Genomic DNA, 22,010 nt, shown 5'->3' with positions numbered 1-22,010 from the left:
GTGCATCGAGTCCACATGAATGCCATTTTTGCAGGTGATTGTACATTGAAGGATGAATAGACCGGGCTCCGGCCTGTCAATGGCTGTCAGCTAACCATGTGGGCACGAGTCAACCAGTCAACCGAGCGTCCAAGGTTGCAAATACGTTAGCTCACAGGACGTAGGGTTCGAAGGAAAACAACTCACCGAAATCGACACTACAAGACGACGTCGCGTCGTATAAATCGCTTTGTGCGAAACCTGTAGGTCACGGTACTGGCGCGGGTCGCTGGCTCGAATGAGTTAACTTGATGTCTCTTGTCGCTCATGGACGCCGGGAGCGCTCCGCAGGCGGCTTTAGATATCGCTGTAACCATCTGTAAATTCGACAATGATCATGGAGGTATGCGCAAGGTTAAAGTTGGAAAGAGCGTCAGCGTGCCTACTAGGCAGTGATAGGCAATGCACTTACGCCGTCCTGTGTTGAAATGCTCACCTAATCTCCGTGAGAACAGATACCTGTCGGCGGCGTACCGGGAGAACATGTATACCAACATCTACGGGGGATCAGATGGCATGAAGATGCAAGGCATGGCATATGCAAAACCCGAGCAAAAGAATCCTCAACCTGCGCGATCTGACTGCGATGTTCGACTCAACGTAACTCACGTCGAACAGGCATTCGCGATCGGTGAATAAACCAGCCACTTCATCGCAAGGCCTTTCAGGAAGATGAGTGGTAAGTAACGACGCAGAAGATTGGCAATCATGGGATCTCTACTCGTACCATGGGCTAAAGATGTCTTGCGAGCACGACTCCGTCAGCATGACCGGTGCTTAGGATGGTTTGTACGCAGCCAGGTGGAAGCAAAGACACGTCCACCGGCGCCGGCCGGAGGAATCTCCGGTGTTGATGAAGCATCAGAAAACATAGAAGACGCTATTTGCGAAGAGCTCACCAGACCTTCCGAAGTCTATCTCATCGTTGAGAGTCCCAATACTAGAGCGCGAGTTTCTCCTTCGGGCTCTGTGTCTCGCCGGCCGCCTGCGGTTGTGTCATGCATCAGCGCTTTAGACGCCGTGTAATGCAGACAGAGATGGCGCAGTGACCATGCGCACGTCGAGATGTCAGGAGAACGTGATAAACCACGCAGCGTCGAACTGTGAACGTTGCAAACCTGTCCCCGCGTTCACCTGCAGTGTTCGCAGCGTCGCAGTGCAGACTAGACAGCTTGTACCTTGTGATGGCGACGTGCACAGTCGAGAGCATGCTGCGGGACAGCGCAATTTGAACGTTGTTGGCCGTCTTCTGCTGATTCTGATTGATATGTGCTGTGCATATCCGACGTTGTTCGCCGACAAGGCCACAGGCCAAACATACATGCATTGCGTACGGACTTGAGGCAGCCGCAGCCATCGGGATCATTCGCTTGCTGCGAGTGAGGATGAGAGGACTCTGCACGATTCATCAGCTGCAACTCGCCCACCTCCACACGGTGCAGCGCGAATAATTAGACTGTACACTGAGTCATAGCGACATCGGCGAACCTGCGGATCCTATGAGAACAGCGTGATAGTTTAGGCAAGGGCGACAACATACCATGTGTAGGAATGTGACCTGAGTCTAGTTGCCTGGTGCGATGAAGGAACAGATAATCAGTATCGATGGAGCATGTTCAAACTTTGCTTGAACTCACTGAGAACTGGAAGGTCGCAGGCGTACGTGACTTGTCCCCTCGAAGGCTTTAACCAATGCGCAAACACCGAGCTTCCTTCGACAACATTTGAGACCCGAGCGCGTTCAAGCGCGTGACTGATATGGGGCCACTTCGAAACGTTATCGCAAACGCACGGTTTGACCTGTTAGACACGCGCGACTGCAAGGATCCGCAGTGAATTGCCTTATTCGCAGTTATCTGCGGTGTGGCTTTGTGGTACTAGTTCCGTATGTCAACACCGAGCCACTCACCTTTCGCCAAGGACGTACGAGGAAATATACGGTGCCACCCCAAAGAATTCGATCACCAACGCTGGCAGACAGCCTTTGAGGCCCCATAGATAGACAGCAACGCACCAAGATCCGAACGGGGGCGGTCGCCTTATCGCAGAAACCGTGGCAAGCCGTACCTCCAGGGAGGTCGCGTGCGAGCGTTGCCGCACGTTACGGCAAGTGAGACGTCGGGACGCCATGGAAGCGCCCCTTCCCAGACCGTTCTTCGGTCAGGGGAGATACTCGGTTCAAACGTTGTTTCATCGACCACGCTCCGGCTGAAATCTCAAAGAATATAATGTACCGAGAACGACTATGAATATAGCTCGCGCAGATCATGAAGGGACAAGGTACGTACGGTGCAGCGCCTGCAGGCTCCGGACGTCGTGGCGCTCCATGAGAGACACTAGTGACGAGCCTGATACCACCTTGGCGTCTTCGTGTCCGTTTGCGGGAACCCTACAGCCTCGTGGTGTCAGTGCTGTTAAGCCCGGTTGGCTACCGTGGGGCTTCCAACCGCGCTGCGAAGGGCGGACATGAGTGGCTTCAGACCGCACCGGTCTCGATAAGGCCGGCTTCGTCTCACGAGCGACACACATATAAGTGCCATATCGCGCATGTCTCACCTCCAGTCGACAGGCTGACGCTCCGTGCGACGTCTCCAGAGCTAACCCCGAACGCTCAGCGCTGTCCAGCAATGCTGCACTGGTCGTACACCTCACCTCTGATTCTGCTCGCGACATGCCTCGGCTCGCTGGCCTTCCCAGTTACACCCGGGACGCAAAGCGTCCTTGACGTCAAGCGGAAGGACGCCAAGGTCCTCATTTTGGGTGGTGGTGTCGCCGGAGTCATCGCCGCGCGGACGTTGCATGAACAAGGCATCGACGACTTCATGATCATCGAGGCGCGACCCGAGCTCGGCGGGCGAATGATGAGTCACGAGTTCGGCGCGGCAGGCAACCGCTGGACGGTGGAGCTCGGCGCGAACTGGGTACAAGGGACGCAGACGGGGAACGGCCCTGCAAATCCGATCTGGGAGCTGGCGAAGAAGCACAACATATCGATGCATTCCAGTGAGTTCTTCGGTAGTGTCGGTGAGTGCCTGCCATCGGTGAGCTTGCCTTCGCGACCGATATATTCCTGGCTCAGCGACGTACGACTACTCGGGGCCATCCGACTTTGAGGACGTCTTCCAAGAGTCGATCAAGAACTTTGACAAGTTGACGTCCTTGGCCGGTGCGTTGGTCTGATGAAGCGATTTCGCCGACCGACTGAGCGTTGTCACAGGTGCACGAGTCCCACAGCGGCTCGTCGATATGACCGCGCGGAGTGGATATTCGCTTTCCGGGACCCGACCGTCCTCGCCGCAGGAGCGGGCTGCGGAGTACTACCAATTCGACTGGGAGTTCGGCGCGACGCCTGAGGAGACGTCTTGGCTCGCTTCAGCCTGGGTACATAGCTCCGCTGCTCACCCCTCGGGCGTTCTGGCTTATCGCGGCGGGGACTCGCGCGCACCACGGTAGCTGCGGCGGCTGGTCTTTCCGGTAGAGCTTGGCGCCTCGAGACAACACGACCTCGCTGACGAATGAATAGGCCCATAATCGCACGTTCCGCACGTTCTCGCACGAGAACTTACTTTCGATAGACCAGCGGGGCTTCAAGGCGCTCATCCAAGAGGAGGCCAGCGCGTTCCTGGACGAGAGTCGCGTGAAGTTGGATTCCACTGTGGCCGCAATCCACACGACGAAGCGGGGTGTGGTGGTCACTCTGTCTGATGAGACCGAACTCGCGGCGGACTACGCGCTGTGCACGTTCAGCCTGGGGGTGTTGCAGCATAATGACGTGCAGTTCGTGCCTTCTTTGCCGGGATGGAAGCAGGAGGCCATCCACAGTATGGCGATGGTACGTCTATTTCCTACATTGCCTATGGCTGTGAGCGAATCATTAAGCATTTTAAGTAGGGAACGTACACAAAGATATTCTTGCAGTTCCCGCACAGGTTTTGGTTCGACACCGAGGTGCAAAGTATAACGCAACTGCGGGTTCTTCCACACTGACAAGCCCGACAGATGGCGTTGTACGCTGACCACGAGCGAGGTCGATATCCGGTCTGGCAGTCGCTCGACCACGATGGACTGCTCCCCGGAAGTGGTATCCTGTTCGTGACAGCTACCGTGAGTGATCCTCCCATTCGTGCCTGAGCACTGCTCACTCACCTCTCGATCTGGATCCTGATGATCGACGACATACCGCACAGGGCGACTTCTCACGCCGCATCGAGTCCATGGCAGACTCGGCCGTACAGAAAGAGATCTTGTCCGTGCTGCGCACCATGTTCCCCAACGCGACAATCCCAGCCCCGCTCGACTTCTACTTCCAGCGGTGGTACAGCGATCCGCTGTTCCGCGGGTCGTACTCGAACTGGCCGGCGAACTTCTTGAGCGAGCACCAGGTCAACCTGCGTGCCAACGTGGAGGAACGGCTCTGGTTCGCGGGCGAAGCGACGAGTAAGATGCATTTCGGTGAGTGGTATGATCTGCGTACCTAGGTTGGAGTCTCATGAGTACTCGGCATGGATAGGATATTTGCATGGGGCATACTCCGAAGGCCGCGAAATCGCGTTGATGATCGCGGAGTGCATATACGGAGGCGGCTGCCTGGGGCTGGAGCACGTCGACCGTGTCCGGAATGCGCTGCCATATGATATTGCGTAGAACATTACCTTCCCGCGCTTCGACTTATCTTGCCATCTTGTACGACATCAGCTTGTCAGCATATGCGATTTCAGCATGTACTTGTATAACATACCTGTAGTAACGCAGTAACATTTTATGTGTGGCCAGACATACCTTGAACCTGAACCGTTCGGTAGGCAAACCGTCGATGACTCGAGGCAACCAAATACAATCACAATAATGTACATCTATACAAAGTACGGCATGTTTCCCTGCACGGGAAGCTTCAGCTTTAGCGAGAGTTATCAATGACTCGCACTTGTGCTTACCATCTTCCTTGTCCGCAGCATACCCTTGTCTCGCTCATTTTCAGGCGCAGCGTCATACACGGTGAATGATCGCTCCCCGTCTGGTCGAATCGTGAGGATCGAAGCCATATTCCCGCATCGGTAGCAGTAATTTGGCGCAGACCAAACGGTAACGAGCTGCTCGTCGAACATGTATTTGTACCCTTCTTGTACCAGTTGATGTGCGCGTGCGATGAGCCGTAGTGAGTTGACGTGATTAAACTGTGGGTATGAGAGTCAGTGGTGCAGCACGCCTGAAGTAATAATCCACGCGCACCTCCCGCGTTACGCTCCCGCCGAAGAGCCAGCCTGCTCCGCGTGGACTGACCGCCCAATTGTCCACTTCGTCTGGATCTGACCACATGAGGTCTGGCAGCGACACCTAAGCCGTATATCCTTCCAACACTATGTTTGGAGAGCACTTACCGCAGAATGCTCCCTCGTGCGGGATCTCTTGCGCTCTTGAAAGCACTCGGATTTGGTCTAATGTACGGATGTCCGGGGATAGACCTCCGTGTACACATAGTGTCTCCCCATCGATGATCTGAGGGCTCTTAGGAACTTTTAGTGAAACATTGAACGAGACGTACGCACCGCAGCCAAGTTGAGATAGTCGAACACGCTACAACACGCCTTCCACACCAGCGCCGAGCCGTACTTCTGTTGGCATTCATCTACACATCAGTTGTAGAGAAGTCCACGAGATGGGAATGATAGTACGCACCGTAGAAACCGTACACCTGCGTGATCTGTCTACTCTCATGGTTTCCCCGCAGCAGCGTGACCTTGTCCGGGTATCTGGCAAGCTATCTCAACAGCAAACCCCGCCTACAGAGCACAAGTCCTGACTTTGCCTTCAGCACCAGTAATAGCGAGACCGTCTCCAGGCTGTAGTGTCCGCGGTCGACAAAGTCACCCTGTCCAAAGTCTGAGCAGTCCTTCTGGGCTCGCTGAAGGAGTACATACGTGCCATGAAAATGTAGCTCGTCTCCGGGACCATGCCCCCTTTCCTCAGGAGCTCGAGTAGGTCCCAGAACTGGCCATGTATGTCGCCGCAGATGGTGACCGGACTTGACACAGGCTGGATGTTGGACTCCTCGAGGAGGATGGAGCGCACGCGGTCGCAGAGGACCTTCATATCGGCTTCGGGTAGGTGTTGGCATTCCATGAGCTGAGCAAGCCATCTATCAGGGTCGAAGGTAGCCATTGCGAAGGAATCAGAGAGCCCTGCTGATCAGACAAGGTATGAAATGGGTAGAGGATCCTAGATAGAGCTGAGACAGAGATGGCAAGGATGAGGAGACGGAGATGGCGGCGGAGAGGGAGGAGGGGAAACAAGCGCCGGCGGCATGCTCTTCGCCGTCGACCGCGACATGCACGTCCAGGGATGTTGCTGACCAAGTCGGACCGCGGACAGACCTGCGGACCTCCAGGTCGGACCTTTGGAGGTCGGACCCCGGTCGAGGTCCGCACGTGACTCGACCGGGGTGCTCGAGACAATCCAGTAGACAAGAAAACGAAACGCAGAAGCCGGGAGGTTGACAACACGCGCTGTAAATATATACATAGGTAATAACTTATGGACAAGGAGAGTGTGCAACATTTATTGAGCGGAGATTGGACTGCTACAAGCGCGAATACAAGATTAGTACATATAGTACGCCAGTCCGAGGTGACCAGACCCGGAAGCCAGAGCACCGCCGCTGATAGACATCCGAAGGCGTAGTGGGGTTGGTGATAGGAGGAGGGTGTTCGTGATGACGCAGCTCAGCTTCCAGCATGAGCGCACCTTCGGTCCATACCTCGTGCGCAACCTTGGCGAAGGCCGCAGAGCTGTAATCGAAGATGGTGCTAAGGAGGAGGTCATACAAGTCCTGCGCGCGAACTATAGACACATCAGGTGAGGGATTGGGCACGGCATGGGTGGTCGACGTCTCGGCGGCGTGGTCGAATAGTGCTGCAGCTACCAGGAAGTTGTCGACGATCGCTGAGAATGAAAGCTGTTCGTCCGAGCTGTCGGTTTCCGGATCTCCCAGCGAACCTTCAGGACGTTCAGCGTCTGCTGTCGGGTCAAGGGCGTCGTTCTCTGCGTCGGTGTTGGATGGAGTCGGCTCAAGGACAACGCGGGGAGTGTGGCGAACTTGAGGGGAAGGGAGAAGTCGTGTTATGTCGTCTTTGACCGCGACCATCTTCCTGACTCGCTCGTTTGCGAGACGGCTCCTCTCCTTCGTGTGAACGGCACCCATCTTGCTGAACTCGCGTTCGCTGGGTGCGGTGTTCGGAACGATACTGAGTATGCGCATCGCAAAGGTGACGAGGCCGCTTGGGCTGTTCAGTGCACCCGTATTGAATCGACGCCAAACTTGGACCAAGTTAAGTGGTGTGTGCTATACTTCTATCAGCTTGACCACTCATGTACCTGATAGCGGTAAGGCTCACCTGCATCTCCGCTGCAGTTTTCCATAGATCCAGCTGCAGCGCCGAGTCCGTCCCCCGCGCGAGTCGCTGAACATAGTCGTCGAATGCAGCAAGAGGCGGAGTTTAGACCAGAAGACGCGTCAGGCGCGTATATTTGGAAAGCAAGACGCGTAGCTAATGGACGTAGAGGGCAGTCTTTGGTCGACGTCGAGCGCGAGGCTGGTCAACGTCCCGACCGCGCGCTCTGGCTATACATGACGTTCCGATTCTTCCAAAGAATCGGTTATCAACGAGTGGAGGTTGCAGGGGTCACGTGCGTTTTGTGCACCATACTCCCACGGTGTTTCGCTCACTTCGCCGACGGCGGTTGATGCGTATCAGCAAGTACCACCACATACGAGATGAACAAGGGCACAAATAGATGACCTGGATACCCCATGATACATAAGTATTTTCACAGACCTAATCTGTAGCCGCATTGGCAAATACTGGCCACTGACTACCATTAGGTTTCATGGCCAGACATCCAACGGTCTGCCGCCTCGGTGGCGCCGCCCGCTCTACCATATAACGTTCAGTATGCACTGCACGATGCTGCTCAACCGTAAGCAGAAGAATCGGACTCCGAGGCGGCGCCGCCCGCCTCTCTAAGACACATCATGTGTCACGTGCGGACCCCCGCGTCCCAGTCAGACCCTGCCAGACCTCGCGTCAGACCCCCGGTCCGGGCGACGCAGTCTAAGAAAGGTCCGCGAGCGCCGACATCCCTGTGCACGTCTGCTAGAGCGTTCTCCACTGCCTACATCGTGCGCATACCTCATGAATATCGACGACTAGCTCCACTTCTGTATCAACCACTGTACACTACGCGTCTCCACACCCCAACGCAACTCTGAAGATGTCGGGCGAGCGAGAGATCGCCATCCGGGAGTCCACAAGCACGGTACCGAGAGTGAAGACGCCGCCGAAGTCCTCCGCGATCTCTGTGCCATTCGTGTATCACCCGAGCGACGATGGGACGGATGAGAACTTGCTTGTTCTGCTTCATGGCCTAGGTATGTGCCGCCACTTCCTCGTCGCACGAATTCTCATGTTGGAGCAGGCGATACCCAGATTCCTTTTGGTAGGCTGGGCCATCAGCTACACCTGCCACAGACGGCTACCCTAGCATTACGAGCTCCCGAAAAGTGCGTATAGTATCCATTACGTCGAGGGTCGCTGCCCCTCACCCTGTATCTGTGCAGGATTCCATACCTGTACGAAGAGGCGTATCAGTGGTTTCCCTCCTTCGACCACCTCGGGGAGCTCCTAGAACATCCGAACCCCACGTCCGCGCTGGAACTCATGACAAAGATCGTCAATCACCTCGTCAACGACTGCGCATGGCCACCGCAGCGTATGCACCTCTTCGGCTTCGCCCAAGGCGGGAGTGTCGCCGCCCAGTTCGCACTCAAGTACTGGAGCAGCGAGCTTTCGCCTCAGCAAAAGGCTCTCCCTTCTGTATCCGACATCCAGTCTGCCGTGCCTGCGTCGCGCTCTCTCGGGTCTGTCGTGAGCGTGTGCGGACCCCTCCTGTCCTACCCTACACTGCCGAAGCCGTGTCCAACCCCGCTGCTCATCTTCCACCGTCCACCCCCGGCCGAGACAGCCATGCGTCCCGCCGCGGTGGCCGAGTTGAAGAAGGGATTCGCGAAGGTCGAGGAGGTGAAGGTGCGAGGCGAGGGTATGCCGCGGTCGAAGGAGGAGTGGCAGCCTATCATGCGCTTCTGGAGCGAGCATCTCGGCCGGAGACAGATGGACGGATTGTACGAGGTCATGTCGGGTGCAGCACCGCCATAGGTATGCGAAAACGAGCTGTGTTGTGAGCGCGAAGAGGTATAAATACAAGGTGAGACGAACACATCCAGGATGTACTATGATACAATTGACAACATGATACATTCAAAGCCCACATAGTTCGCCGTCTTGTTCAAGCGACGGAGATCCTCTTCGGAAGTTGCTCAGGCGTCTGCCTAGGGAACGTCACGGTGAGGACACCATTGTCCATGGACGCCTTGATTTCCTCGGGCTATGCGCGCAAGTCAGTACGCTACTCGCAGATATGAAAAGCACGCACAACATACCTTGACGCCCTCAGGAAGCGGGAGAGAACGCGCGAAGCGTCCGAAGCGGCGCTCGCGCACAAGATAGCCCTTCTCGTCCCGGTCCGACGAGAACTTGGACTCGCCCGAGATGCTCAGGACGTTGTTGCGGACCTCGATGTTGACGTCTTGCTTGTTGATGCCCGGAAGCTCGAACGTCGCGGTGACGAGGTTCTTGTCCTTGTCTTCGTGGAGGTCAATCCTGAGACGAGCGTTAGCGTTTTGCCGACACGAAGTAGGCTAGCACAAGAGTGGACTTACTTTGGGCGGAGGGCACGAGGCGCGTTGTTGGCGTTCCCGGGCTGGTGTTGCAGCTGGTTGTCGCTGCCGCCGTCAGCACGGCGGGCGAACGCCTCGTCGAAGAGCTGGTCGAACTCGTTGAAGAAGTTGACGAGCGACATTTAGCTGGGGTTTGTGATGGAAGAGGGTAGCTGGGTATCAGTGCGGAAAGGTTATGTTTCTTGTAGTATGCAGCAGGGGGCATACGCTGGCTTCTTATATCTGCGCAGGCGAATGCGCACGAGAAATTTCAGCGCCATGTGTGCACGCTTCCCGTTGTGCCTAGAACGTGCCCGGTCGGTCATAGGGGTCTCGAGTTCTATGAGGTGCACGCTAGAATTGTCGAGAAGCAGTCACCGTAGACGCCCGGCGTTGAGTAGGAAATATCCTTTGGGACATGGAACAAATAGACGTCAATAGCCGCCACAGTTGTGCGGCGCTTGACGACCGGGCCTGCACTTCTGCTCAACGTCGACGACCACCTGTGGGCTCAAGTCATGCTGAGATCTTCTAATTCTCTGTTGATCTACTGGGGACTGAAGGATGAGAAGCGTACGGATCTCGAACTCTTGCGCTGGGTGGCTTTCCAACTCGTGACTGAATCTGCAGACGCCGTCGTAATTTCGAGAGCCTTCGTTCGCACATCTCGGAAACTCTCGTTCTGCAGTCGCGCAGCGGAATCTTACCTCATAGCAACGACCTGAAGAACAGTTCGCGAATGTTCAGCTACAGCCAGGAGGAGCATAAAATGCGCTCTCAGCTCGTCTCCACTCCCCAGCATAGTCGAAAGTTACAAGTCCACGATCACGACCGCTTTCTTCGTCTCACCCACTCATCCTTCTTGAGCTCTTTAACGACTTCTACGACTCGAAATGTCGCTTTCTACGTTCTTCACCGAGCCGTTCTACTCCCTCGCCGACTTTGACCGCCTCTTCGATGAGGCGTTCAACGCGCGCACGTCCGCAGTCGCGCCGAGGCAGCAAGGAAACAACGGCAACGCCGTCTCCCGCCCTCTGCGCCCAAGGTGAGTACTTGGAACCTCCCTGATTTCGTCCAAAGCAGTTTGTTGACGATACGCTTGCAGACTGGACCTGCATGAGGACCAGGAGAAGAACCTCGTGACGGCCACGTTCGAACTCCCCGGCCTGTCCAAGGAGAACGTCCAGATCGACGTGCGAGACAACGTCCTGACCGTCTCTGGCGAGTCCACCATCTCCAGCGAGCGCGACGACAAGGGCTACTCGGTCCGCGAGCGGCGGTTTGGCAAGTTCTCGCGGTCGCTGCCACTCCCTCAGGGAATCAAGGTACGTATCCTCTTACTTGGCCATTCGCGGCGTGCACGGTGTACTAACTTGTGAACTCTAGCCTGAGGAGATCAAGGCGTCCATGGAGAACGGCGTCCTGGCCGTGACCTTCCCGAGAACGACCCCGGAGCAGGCCCCGAAGAAGATTACGATCTCGTGAGCAGCTTTGTGGGTTTGTTCTATCTCAGGAGATAGGTTGGTTGTTATCATAGAGACGCACGTTAATAGGATTGAGTTTTCTATAGCCAATGGTGTGATTAGCGTGTGATACATCGGCCCAGTGGTAACAGATCAAGCTTCGAGGTTTTGGTCGGATCGTGTCCACGACGTTAGAAGATACACGTGCACGACCAGGCTGGAACACGTAGCGTGAGTCGACGAGAACTTTTGGCCTGTCTCTATATGAAAGTGTTCTTCTCGCTGACACATTTGTTGCCAGCCTTGAACGTCGCTGATACAGTGAGTCCGTCTTCGAAGAGCTTGGCGGACGACATCATGGGTATCGGAATTTGGTTCTCTCGTGTGCTATGGCCGGCCGGGACGAGATTCAAAATGTGTCCTGGGCCAAACACCGTCACGGTGGCTGCAATTAGAATGATTCACCTTACAAGCCCAGTTTGGCGCGCTGTGACCTCGTCATCCAGGGCAGTATTTGACACCTCGCTTGCAGTGCACGTAAGGTACCGCTCTATTTGCCCAAGTTATGTTATGCTAATGGCGAGAGTGAAATAGAACTCCGACGGTGCCACCATTGTGCGCGGTGTGGCCGGTGATGGGCGCTTGGATGTCTCTCGCTTTTGTGTATCTTATAAAGCCCTCCTCTCTTAACAGACTCAGACCTCAACCACCAACTCTCACCTCTGCTGTATACTGCTCAGGTATGACTCGCACATCCTCACCCCGCCAAGACAAGACCCGACGCCCAGTTCGCTGCGCGCCAAAAAAGTTGAACACCGCTGGCAGGAATGCCTGGGCTGGGCAGCTCGGCGGACGTATCCATATCTACGGCGACACCGCCGACCGATTCATCGACGAACTTCTTCCTTGTTCTGCGCATTACGTGTGGGACTACACATTACTACATGATGCGTTCAAGGCATATCCCGCCGGATCAGGGAAGGAGAAACTGGAATGCGACAACTTGGTGCGGATCAGCCACTCGCATGCCTACGCTTAGCTCTGACCACCCTTATAGGTATTAGGGCTGTCGAAACTCGTCAAGCCCTTCCCGGTCAAAACGAGACCCAGCTTCAACAACACATGCGGGCAACATCTCGACTTTCCCTTCGCCGCGTCGATGAACGAACATCACCGCTCCGCGCCTGATATTTCGGTCTCGTTTCCAGGGAAGTCTCTAGGCGACTCTCCGTCGTGGAAGCACATCTCTACGGTGATAGAGAGCAAAAGCGAGGCCTGCAAAGACCCATTGGTCAGGGACGGGCGGGCTCGTACTAAAGCGATCCGGGCGCTTGCGAAGAACGCGCGCAACCTCATGCTCACTCACGGACTCCTCGCCGCCTTCGTCATCGGCATCTACGGGAACACCGTCCGCCTCATGCGTTTCGACCGCACGTGTGCGCTCGTCTCCGTGCCGTTCAACATTAAGAAGGACGGTCCGAGGCTACTGCAAAAGTTCTTCTGGCACTTCACCCATCCTCTCGTCGGAAACACTATCGTTGGAGCCGACCCGACCGTGATGAAGCTCAGCGGTGCAGATCAGGACTGGGTGAAAAGCGAGCTACGCAGGGCGCGGGTTCTGCACTGGCAGGCGCACGTCGCCGAGATAGCCGCAGGACGGCGCCTCGAGGTTTACGACGAGAAGACCGGCCGCTGCGTGCCATACCTCCTCTACCAGGCGATCAACGTCAACGGGCGGCTCTTCTCGAGGGCGACGATGATCTGGCGCGCTATCGAGGACACTCGTATCTGGAAGGACGGCCGACTGGTGCCAGATCCCTCGCGAACCACTCCCGTCAAACCGCAGATCATGAAAGAATATTGGCGGCAGCTGGCCCGGATAGCTGAAGCGAAGTTCTACGACCGGCTGAACGAACGGATCGAGCCGGAAGATCAGTACGGTCTCGCGACCATGGTGTGTGGTGGGGACCTCGGCGAGTTCGCTCTGCGTCAGTGGAACGATGCCAGGCGTCGTCAAGAGGGCGTAAAGCCAGAGCGAGAACCAGAGCCATCCAAACCAGCACCACCCTCGTCTTTGCCCTCTCCACTATCCAACATCGCATCCGCTGAAGGATACGTTCCGGACGCAGACCTTCCGCTCCTACACCCACAACATCAGACGTGCTCTTGGCGGCTCGCCTTCGGCAAGGACGATTGGCATCGGGAGCGCAGCCTCGTGCGTATGGTCATCGACGATGTCGGAAGGCCGCTCACTGAGTTCAGGTCTACTTATGAGCTCGTCTGTGCCCTACGAGACGCGATTCGGGGTAAGTTGCGCGTTGTCCTCGTTGATGTCGATAAACTCTTGTGCTGATCACCTTCTAGGTCACCAGCAAGCATGGGAGAAGGCGCGCGTAATGCATCGCGATGTCAGTGTCGGCAATATTATGATTGTAGATCAGCCGCAGGAGAACAAGTACACCGGATTTCTGCACGACTACGACTTCAGCGCGATGGACCCCGACTTATATGAGAAAGACGATGATACACGGCCACCCTCATCTCCGTCCTCATGGTCCTCCGTATCTCCGTCCTCTGGGTCATCGGGAAGGAAACGTGCCAAACCCGCACCAGAACGCATAGTACGCCATCCGGGACTTCCCAGATAAATCGCTTAGCTGACGATCTCCCCAGGGCACATACTATTTCTTTGCTTGCGACCTCCTCGATGACCCAGGTATCACTCGCCGCACTCACCACGACCTCGAATCGTTCTACTGGGTCCTGCTATGGGTCGTCAGCCGGCACACGGACCACGAACACCCCCATGGCAATCAATTGTGCCGAAGAATTTTCTCATACGGTAACGACAGTGATAGTTCCAATCTGAAGACTGCTTGGGTCTACAGAAGGGCGCGCATGCTCAACATCGTCCGGAACAAGCCGCTCTCACACCTCCTCGCGAGGTTCAACAGGCTCGTTCGCCACCACTTCTCGGCGGAGCGCGACTTGGTCACAGAGCCACTCGATTATGAGCCCGTGCTCAAGATTTTCGACGAGGCTATCGCCATGACAGGGTGGCCCCAAAACGACTGGCGCCCCTACCGCCTAATACCGTGCGCTGCCCGCCCCAAAGGCGAAGGGATACCAGTGGCTGTGGCTAGCTGTCCCCTCCCTGGGGAAAGTTCGGCCACTGCACGTCAGCTAGCCGGGAAGGCCCTAAAGCTTCCTCCCCTCCCCGCTCGCTCGAAGCTCCCTGCTTCAAATGCGTGTCCTGCTCCTCATGAGGACCATTCATCCTCGAGGAAGCGATCTTGCGCCGTCCTGGACGAAGAGGAGCTGGACTCGCACGGAGCCGCGGGGACGTCCGAGCGCCTCCTCGAGAATCACCGCAAGCGGCTGAAGACGAATAAAGGGACGGCGAGTCCTGTGGCGATCGCACATGTACAGTCGTAAGGAGCGAAGGAGTCGGCGGTGTCAGCGTATGCGATGATCAGCGTAGAGGTTCGCTTCGGGTGATGTTTACATGATTGGTGCTCGACGAAAGCTTAGGTAGTGATGCTTTCCTTTGCTATGTATATCTTCACATTCCTGTGTGTGGCTTGTAGCGGTATCCAATTCCCGTTCTCTGGTTCGCTTCGTTTGGACAGAGCACCTACGTCGCGCTACAAAGTGTGTCGCTCATACACAGAGTAGATGCATGATACCGCGGCTCCTATCCGAGTAGCCGTTGATCTATGTGGTGCGTCAGACATCGCTACCCAGTGCGACGTGAAGATCCTGAGCGCAAACGTACCATCACAACGACTCCATCTTCGAGGAGCGCCGTAGACAGCTGCCCCCATTGGTACATGATCGCGGGATCATACTTGACGACCTTGTGCACGACACGAAAGGGGAGCCGGTTCCGGATTGGCCCCTTGAGAGTTTCGACGTTTGTAAGCACGTTCGACGTGTCCATATACAGGTGTGCGGTAGCGCGATCTTGATCTTCGCCATCGGTGGGGGAGTCTTCCGCGAAGGGGTGGAAGTCGCAGACAAACACATCTAAAACTGCCTCGGATTGGGGCCGACCAGATACGATGAGGCACCTGGAGCCCACGACGTGCAGCCCACTTGATATCCAGCGCAACCGCGCGGTAATGGGAAGTAGTCGGCTGCACGGCTGCCCCCACGACTGCCAAGAGATCGGGTCGTGTATCGGAGAGGGATGGTCGCTGGCGATGGGCTGGCAGCTTTGGCTCGTGCTTGGAGGGCCGATGTGAGCGAGGAGTGCACGTGTGGGGACGACGATGATGTAGTCCTGGCCGCCTGGTCTCCACACTATGTTGGAGTAGGGTTGACTACTGGCGGTGGACATGACTATCACGAGCACTGTTGCTTTCGCGTCAGGCATGAACAACGTCCCCCGATCAGCGCTCCCCGAAGGTTCATCCGAGGCGAGACCTTGAATAAGGGCGTAGCAGTCATATACATCTTCTGTTGGCGGGAGCAGGAATATGCGCATGTCCGGTCCATCGGGGAGCTCGTTTCCAGCAGGTAGCGTCGGAGATGGTGTATCGGGATCAATATTGTAGACTCGGAGATGATCAGCACAGTGTTGCGCCACGGCCAGACAACGTTGACCCAGGAATGCGAAGTAGATGGGATAGTCGTGGTTGCATGCCTTCCCAAAAGTTAGGCGGGTTCTGCGAGCCTCCAGTGGATGGAACATACCCATACGACCTGCCCGCTCTTCCAGTTGTATACACGAAGATGTGTTGTGTCGTCGGCCCAAGTCCAGGCTAGAAGATCGCCACAAATTGTAACCTTCGAGTTTTCATCATCCTCGCGAACCGAAGTGACGACAGTAAGAATAGGAATGTCTGCATCCTCTTTAGAGACTATGACAGCCTTGGAGAGAGACAAGATGTGACACTCGCTGATGCTGAGATAGGAGGTCAGTCTCGATGTCGTATAGAAAGTGACGGGCACATACTTTGTGGCGGTGGCCTTTTTACCACAAAGAACGAACAGGTCCTGTGATAGGTCGATCGTACAGTACACAGGATCGAGAGGTATGTCTTGGAGGTCATAAGACCATACTTTCGAGCGAACGCGTCGCGCAGGAGAAGCAGGGAGGTATAATTTGAGTTCGTGCCCGCTGATGAAAGGGATGGCACCGCCGGAGAACGGCAAACACCGATATGACTGCGGGCGCGTGGTTGGGAGCTGGGGGTCCTGTATCGGCGTAGCTGCATGCCACGCCTGCCCGTAACGTTCCAGTGCGGCCAGCCGGTCATTCACAGGCACTCCCGTCCCAGGTCCGTCGACCATGCCTGACCTAGCGAGCGCGAACTTGTACTGCAAAGCGGAGAGCTCAAGTAAGGTCTTGCAGTAGTGGCAGACCTGCCAATCGCTTAGAGGAGGTGCCGAGAGTGGGAGAGAGGGTGCGCTCGGTGAAGACGACGCTCACCTGGCCGCAAGAAAGTAAACTCGGAACATCCAGCTGCAATAAGATGTGCACGAGCACTTCTTGTGGTAGTCCGAGAAGGTTCATCTTGAATTTTGGATCACTGCGTGGGCACAAGTAGCCCGTGCTGAGATTGGCTTCGATCTTCGCGGACACCCGCTTGATATTGGAATGGGCCTAGCAATTGCGAAAGGTAAGCTTGCGACAGATAGTCGTGGAACCAAAACCAGATTACCAAGACGACTCTGCGCGCGAGCGCAGCACCTGATGCACGGACCGAGAGCCGAACTGCGCTCCGCACAACTCCGGAATGGAGTACCCTTGTGAGGCCGCATCTTCGGAACTGTTTATGTGCATCGTGACGTGAAGCCTCTGGGCGGGGCGGCCGGGAATAAGATGCGGTCAGATTCTAACTCAGAGTATATACTTAGTACTCGGTCATATAACCTGCATCTAGTTTCTATGTTTCTCCTTTCATAAACATTACTCGGATCCGATTCAAGCGGACTACTTACTGTATTGTCTGGAAGTTCATTCGAGTGACTGCGACATCGTAACTTGTTGAGCGCGAGTATAAAAATCAAGTAAGCGTACATCGTGTATGACCCACGAAGCCTCTGACCTCGAGCGTGCCATTATCCATAACACCCCCTGCCTCGCACCGCCAAGTGCGGCGCTCATACAGCGAGCAGATGCATGATGCCTCGGCTCCTATCCAAGACACTGTTATTCTGTGTGGCGCGTGAGTTATTACTGCTGAGTGTTAGCGTAGCGTAAAGAGGAGCGCAAACGTACTATGACAGCGATGCCATCTTCGAGAAGCACCGCAGATAGCTGTCCCCACTGGTAGCTTATCGCGGGATCATACTTGACGACCTTGTGCATGACGCGGAAGAGGAGACTATTCCGAACAGGGTCCTTGAGAATGTCGACGTCCGTAAGCACGTCCGATGTGTCCATATACAGTTGCACAGTCTTGCTATCGTCTTCGTCTGAGCGGTTATCTGCTGCAAATGGGTGGAAGTCGAAGACAAACGCATCAAGAGCTACATCGGGCCCAGGTCGACCGGAGATGATAAGGCACTTGGAACCCATGACATGAGGACCGTCGTCAACCCAGCCGAACCGATCCGTGAGGGGAAGTAGCCGGCTGCATGTCTCCCCCCATACTTGCCAGGGAACGGCGTCACGGTGCGGATCGGAGGATTGGTCACTGCCGATATGCGGGTGGCTTGGGCCTGTGCTTGAACGACGCGGATGGCGAACATGGGCAAGAAGTGCACGTGTGGGGACGACGAGAATCCAATCCTGAACGCCCGGCCTCTTCACCGTGTTGGAAAGGGAGAAGTTGACGGTGCGCAACACTATCACAAGCACCGTTCATCAGGAAAAACCCCCCTGGCAGATTAGTACTAAATGCGACAATTTATCGAAGATTTACGCTCACGAGTTAGGGACCTTGCATATTAGTGTTCATCTGTGCTTAGGAAGATAATAATATACTATTGTAGAGCTCATGAGATCTACGTGGAGGACGCCCGTGCTGATCAGTGACTATGAGAAGTCGGTCCCCGATGCAGACTTACAGTTAGCAATTAAGTATCACACCGGTGCATCACAGCAGCTTGTCAATAGCAGGATAGAAGAGGTAAGTTAAAAGAAAGACATATACATATGCGCGTCACTGAATGAGTTTACCCAAAAGCTGTCGCAACGTTCGAGAACGGTACTACTTGTCCAATCCCGCGGAACGGCGCCGGTCGTAACAGGAAAGAGGTGGCAGCTTCGGCGAATATTGCGTACTTCTACGACACTTGCGAGTCGTGCACCGGACCCGTCGCGCTGTCGTGTGACCTTGTATAAGCCGTGCACGGGATCTGGGCCTACCATCGGAGTGAAGCGCTCTATGTATGCCAAATGGCCCGGCGCGAGGACACCGGGGAAGAGTGTTTCGTTTGCAACATTCGGAAGCTTGAACACAAGGCGGAGCTGGGCAACCTCGTACCCTGGAATGCATATCAGGTATGAGAGAGATGCAGGCTGCTGATCTAGGCATACCGTGACTCACCTTGCACTCCTGAACGACCACCTGTCCCGTTGTTGACAAGAACGGTATCGAAGCGGCCCGGTACAGTCCTGCCTTGTTTATCCTGCCGTTCTGGTCGCGCATGCGCAGCATCGCGCACATCCTCCATCACTCCGAGGTCTTGAGCGTCGTCGAGTATGAACTTGAGTTTATTGAAGGCTTGAATCTTCCGGAAATGGAGAGACACATTGAGGGATTGCTGCTCGACCTCGGCAGCGGTGAGTGTGGGATCACGATGCCGTACAACAAAACGGGCGAGTGCATCGCGGAGATAAACGGCTCCGTAACGCTCAGCCGCATCGTCGAATGAGAGCGCCTTCACGCTAGGCCATTTCGCAATCTTGATGCGCGTCCATGCAGCCTGCGCCTGCGCTCCGATGCAGAGCGGTTGCCCCGGACTAAGCACCAGCTTGTCTCCTGCCCGCCGCTGTATACAAACGTGAGGTTCTTGACATCACAGGGTGACCGCCGGAACGTACCTGCATTGCCACCGCTGGGAGTTGCTTGTCCTGAGGCTGACGATCAAGAGGGGCAGGCACCGACCGAACAGTAGCGAGGCGCTTCAGACGCCACTTGACATACGCGTCATGTCGCAAGATCTTTTCGCGGCGCTCGAGCCACGTCGTCATCTGCGGGAACTCGTCCTTGTGATTGGTCGCGCGATACGCGTCCTTCGCGAAGTCGATATGCAAGCGTTCAGTGTACTGTGTGTCGTAGTTGTCGGTCGTCCCGAAGAGCTTGATCGATTCGATGTAGTGATCGAGCGAATGCAGTTTGGGAAGCTTGAAGTGTGAGCGAACTCCGAGGTCTACGAAGATGGACTTGTTGGCATGGAAGCGTTGCAGTGCATCACGAAGAAGGGCGAGTGTGTCGGATGTGTGGGCGGGGTACTGCGACAGATAGAGGATATCAAGAATGGCCCGCACAGCCCGGACGAGACGCACGGGCGAGTATCCACCGGGGAGCGGAAGGCCGATTACGAGCGCCAAGAGGAAGCGAGATATGTCGCCATGTTCCTTACCCGTGACCTTCTGCAGGGTGGTCACACCGCGGAGGAAGAGTCGGATTTGATGGTTTGGCGGTAGACGTCGACAGCGAGCATCGAGTTCTTCGGGACCATACGCAGACTTCAGCCAAGATAGGAGATGCTTTATCACTCCCTGATAAAGTTGATGCAGAATGTCAGGTGTGATAGAGCGGAAGATGTCGACGTAAGGGAGATCCTGCCAGAACGGATTGACGACCGGCTTGATACCAGCTTCTCTGCAGGCACGGGAGAAAGCGGTGGCGCCATCATCAAAGGTGTCAAGAGCCTTGAGAACTTTTTTGAGGTCGCGCAGTGGCCGTCTTGTGTCAGTGGAGCTGCCGACGTCGTCACGAGAGACATCGCACTTCGGGCAGGTCCCGGTCTTGCAGCACGTCACGAGAAGTTGCTCTGGGTAGTCCCCGATGTACATCGCGAAGATGGGATGTCCGCGTCGGGTGACACCGTCTCCGCTAACGATATCGATTCCATGCACACCGGCCTCTCTCAGCGGCGCGAGAACATGCCCCATACATGCATGAAACAGGTTGGCTAGTGTGCGCCGGCGGGCAGCCTTGTTCACGATATGTTTGAGGTTCGATGAGGGGAGATAGGCGAGGAGAATCTGACCCCGACGTGACGGTTTGCGGCGGACGTCCTTCGGGAGATTTCCGATTGTCATGTAGACGGGATAGGCGGTCTTCGACCCGAACGTGGTGAGCTGCGTCTTGTCCGAGGATATGATGATGGGCACTATTGTTGCGCCAGGAAGACGCTTCTCGAGTGCCTTCTATTGGAGACACCGGGCGTGAGCGCACTGTACCTCATACATGACTTATCGAGACTCACCTGAGTTTCCCACCACCATTTCCCTGTATGAACGTCGAAGTAGACCCGCACCGAGTGTTCCGCATCAGCATAGTGCCGTTCGGGGGTGAATACCAGGATGCCCGCAAACTCGGGGTCTCCGTAGAGCGCGCGGATGCATTGAATGACATCCCGATAGAAGATTTCGAAGACCTCGCCGGCGACGACTATCTCACGTCGTACAAATCTCGGACGTCCGGATGCGAGCTTCTGGTCGACAATGTTGTTCAGCTCCCGCGCGTTCTTGTAGGACAAGCCAAGACGTGTGACGAGCTGGTCAATCAGGATCATAAGTATGTGTATGTATGGAAATTCGGTAGGCTCACGTACCTCCTCGATTGCAAGCAGCTCTGAGACTGCCGTCGAGCCAGGGCCGCGCATCTTGGCCCATCGAGCGACTTCCCAGTCAATACGAGATGCAAACGGAGCGTAAGGATTCGCGTTCACCGCATCGATGCGTCCCTGAAACTGCTCGTATGCTGAGCGTTCGCGTCTGTGTTTGATGGGAGCACCTGCGTGGTCGCTGGGGAAGCGGACCGAGTGCGTCTTCGTCTGCAAGTGTTCATGGGCACGCGACTGAGCGGCCCGGTTGGGAGCACCGTGCCCTCCAGTATTCGCGTCTTGGCTGCTCTCTGGACTGGTCGTAGGCTCAGCAGGTGCGCGGGGGATGTTAGCAGGTGGCGGCGGTTCCCAGCCGGACTCAGCCTCGAGGTTTGCAGCATCGACCTCATCGTCGTCCTGGGCTTCTATATCCTCCTGACGGTGTTCTTCTTCATCCCCTGCGGACTCCTGTCGACCCGCGTTATGATCGTCGTTGTACTCGTCAAAGTCGTCGAATTCGTCTGCAGAGTAAGCCCCGAAGTGGTCGCCCTCGAAGGGCATGGCACGGTCTTCGGCCGGATGGATCTCCTCATCAGCACTATGGCTTGATGGGCTACCGGGTGGTGAAGATACTGAAGGCGGAGCAGGATCCTCAGAATCCTCGGGCTCTAGTCCAGCTACAGCTTCGCGGACTGCGATGCATGCTGGCCTAGACGTTTGCTTGAGATGCGAGTCATACCCGGAGAGCGTGAAGTGCTTTCCGCAGCCAGTGCAGCATTTCGGTTTGTTAGACACCCGAGAGTACATAGAGCTCGCAGCAAGAGATGTGAATCTGACAGAAATGGGTTCAAGAACAAAGATTACTGATTCCCTGGCGAGGGAGACAGGCAAAGGCAAAGTCACGATGCGTGGTGTGCCGTGACCGTAGATTGTGACGAAGACACTGTCGGGCGAAATCGTCAGGCCTCCCGGGAACCCCAACCCGAGCTCCCCAAAGTGCGGCAACGTAC

The 22,010-nt window shown here is 55.8% G+C and overlaps 8 protein-coding genes across 8 annotated transcripts; 4 read left to right on the top strand and 4 right to left on the bottom strand.

Moving 5' to 3' along the window:
* Nucleotides 1-2,666: 2,666 nt before the first annotated feature.
* TRAVEDRAFT_128490 (amine oxidase) lies at nucleotides 2,667-4,683 on the top strand (the record flags this gene model as incomplete). The annotated part of the gene is made up of 8 exons (XM_008042600.1): nucleotides 2,667-3,063; nucleotides 3,119-3,194; nucleotides 3,246-3,420; nucleotides 3,563-3,871; nucleotides 3,931-3,987; nucleotides 4,039-4,143; nucleotides 4,227-4,491; nucleotides 4,550-4,683. 8 exons carry the CDS (start codon nucleotides 2,667-2,669, stop codon nucleotides 4,681-4,683), a joined length of 1,518 nt encoding a protein of 505 aa, XP_008040791.1.
* Nucleotides 4,684-4,892: 209 nt separating this feature from the next.
* Nucleotides 4,893-6,198, bottom strand: TRAVEDRAFT_49793 (Metallo-dependent phosphatase; the record flags this gene model as incomplete). Its single annotated transcript, XM_008042156.1, has 8 exons — nucleotides 4,893-4,916; nucleotides 4,974-5,213; nucleotides 5,269-5,360; nucleotides 5,418-5,535; nucleotides 5,586-5,665; nucleotides 5,716-5,789; nucleotides 5,841-5,919; nucleotides 5,958-6,198. The coding sequence occupies 8 exons, from the start codon at nucleotides 6,196-6,198 to the stop codon at nucleotides 4,893-4,895; spliced, it is 948 nt and encodes a 315-aa protein (XP_008040347.1).
* Nucleotides 6,199-6,568: 370 nt separating this feature from the next.
* TRAVEDRAFT_73285 (uncharacterized protein) lies at nucleotides 6,569-7,294 on the bottom strand (the record flags this gene model as incomplete). The annotated part of the gene is made up of 2 exons (XM_008042599.1): nucleotides 6,569-6,616; nucleotides 6,674-7,294. The coding sequence occupies 2 exons, from the start codon at nucleotides 7,292-7,294 to the stop codon at nucleotides 6,569-6,571; spliced, it is 669 nt and encodes a 222-aa protein (XP_008040790.1).
* A 1,013-nt stretch (nucleotides 7,295-8,307) lies between these two features.
* Nucleotides 8,308-9,248, top strand: TRAVEDRAFT_38660 (uncharacterized protein; the record flags this gene model as incomplete). The annotated part of the gene is made up of 3 exons (XM_008041950.1): nucleotides 8,308-8,464; nucleotides 8,512-8,596; nucleotides 8,654-9,248. 3 exons carry the CDS (start codon nucleotides 8,308-8,310, stop codon nucleotides 9,246-9,248), a joined length of 837 nt encoding a protein of 278 aa, XP_008040141.1.
* Nucleotides 9,249-9,378: 130 nt separating this feature from the next.
* Nucleotides 9,379-9,951, bottom strand: TRAVEDRAFT_127414 (small heat shock protein; the record flags this gene model as incomplete). Its single annotated transcript, XM_008042598.1, has 3 exons — nucleotides 9,379-9,477; nucleotides 9,533-9,752; nucleotides 9,812-9,951. The coding sequence occupies 3 exons, from the start codon at nucleotides 9,949-9,951 to the stop codon at nucleotides 9,379-9,381; spliced, it is 459 nt and encodes a 152-aa protein (XP_008040789.1).
* A 654-nt stretch (nucleotides 9,952-10,605) lies between these two features.
* TRAVEDRAFT_59749 (HSP20-like chaperone) lies at nucleotides 10,606-11,380 on the top strand. Its single transcript, XM_008042597.1, has 3 exons — nucleotides 10,606-10,853; nucleotides 10,914-11,133; nucleotides 11,195-11,380. Exons 1-3 carry the CDS (start codon nucleotides 10,702-10,704, stop codon nucleotides 11,291-11,293), a joined length of 471 nt encoding a protein of 156 aa, XP_008040788.1. The 5' UTR covers nucleotides 10,606-10,701; the 3' UTR covers nucleotides 11,294-11,380.
* A 954-nt stretch (nucleotides 11,381-12,334) lies between these two features.
* On the top strand, nucleotides 12,335-14,706 carry TRAVEDRAFT_128536 (uncharacterized protein; the record flags this gene model as incomplete). Its single annotated transcript, XM_008042596.1, has 3 exons — nucleotides 12,335-13,577; nucleotides 13,636-13,892; nucleotides 13,945-14,706. Coding segments are annotated over 3 exons (2,262 nt in total), but the record flags the coding sequence as incomplete, so codon positions are not given.
* A 3,649-nt stretch (nucleotides 14,707-18,355) lies between these two features.
* Nucleotides 18,356-21,561, bottom strand: TRAVEDRAFT_170977 (uncharacterized protein; the record flags this gene model as incomplete). The annotated part of the gene is made up of 5 exons (XM_008042595.1): nucleotides 18,356-18,708; nucleotides 18,771-19,215; nucleotides 19,268-20,602; nucleotides 20,662-20,952; nucleotides 21,010-21,561. 5 exons carry the CDS (start codon nucleotides 21,559-21,561, stop codon nucleotides 18,356-18,358), a joined length of 2,976 nt encoding a protein of 991 aa, XP_008040786.1.
* Between the last annotated feature and the right edge of the window lie 449 nt (nucleotides 21,562-22,010).

This window comes from Trametes versicolor, assembly GCF_000271585.1.
Source record: "Trametes versicolor FP-101664 SS1 unplaced genomic scaffold TRAVEscaffold_8, whole genome shotgun sequence".
Classification (NCBI taxonomy): domain Eukaryota; kingdom Fungi; phylum Basidiomycota; class Agaricomycetes; order Polyporales; family Polyporaceae; genus Trametes; species Trametes versicolor.
Note: the sequence above shows the minus strand (reverse complement) of the source record. Positions and strands in the feature narration are given on the sequence as shown.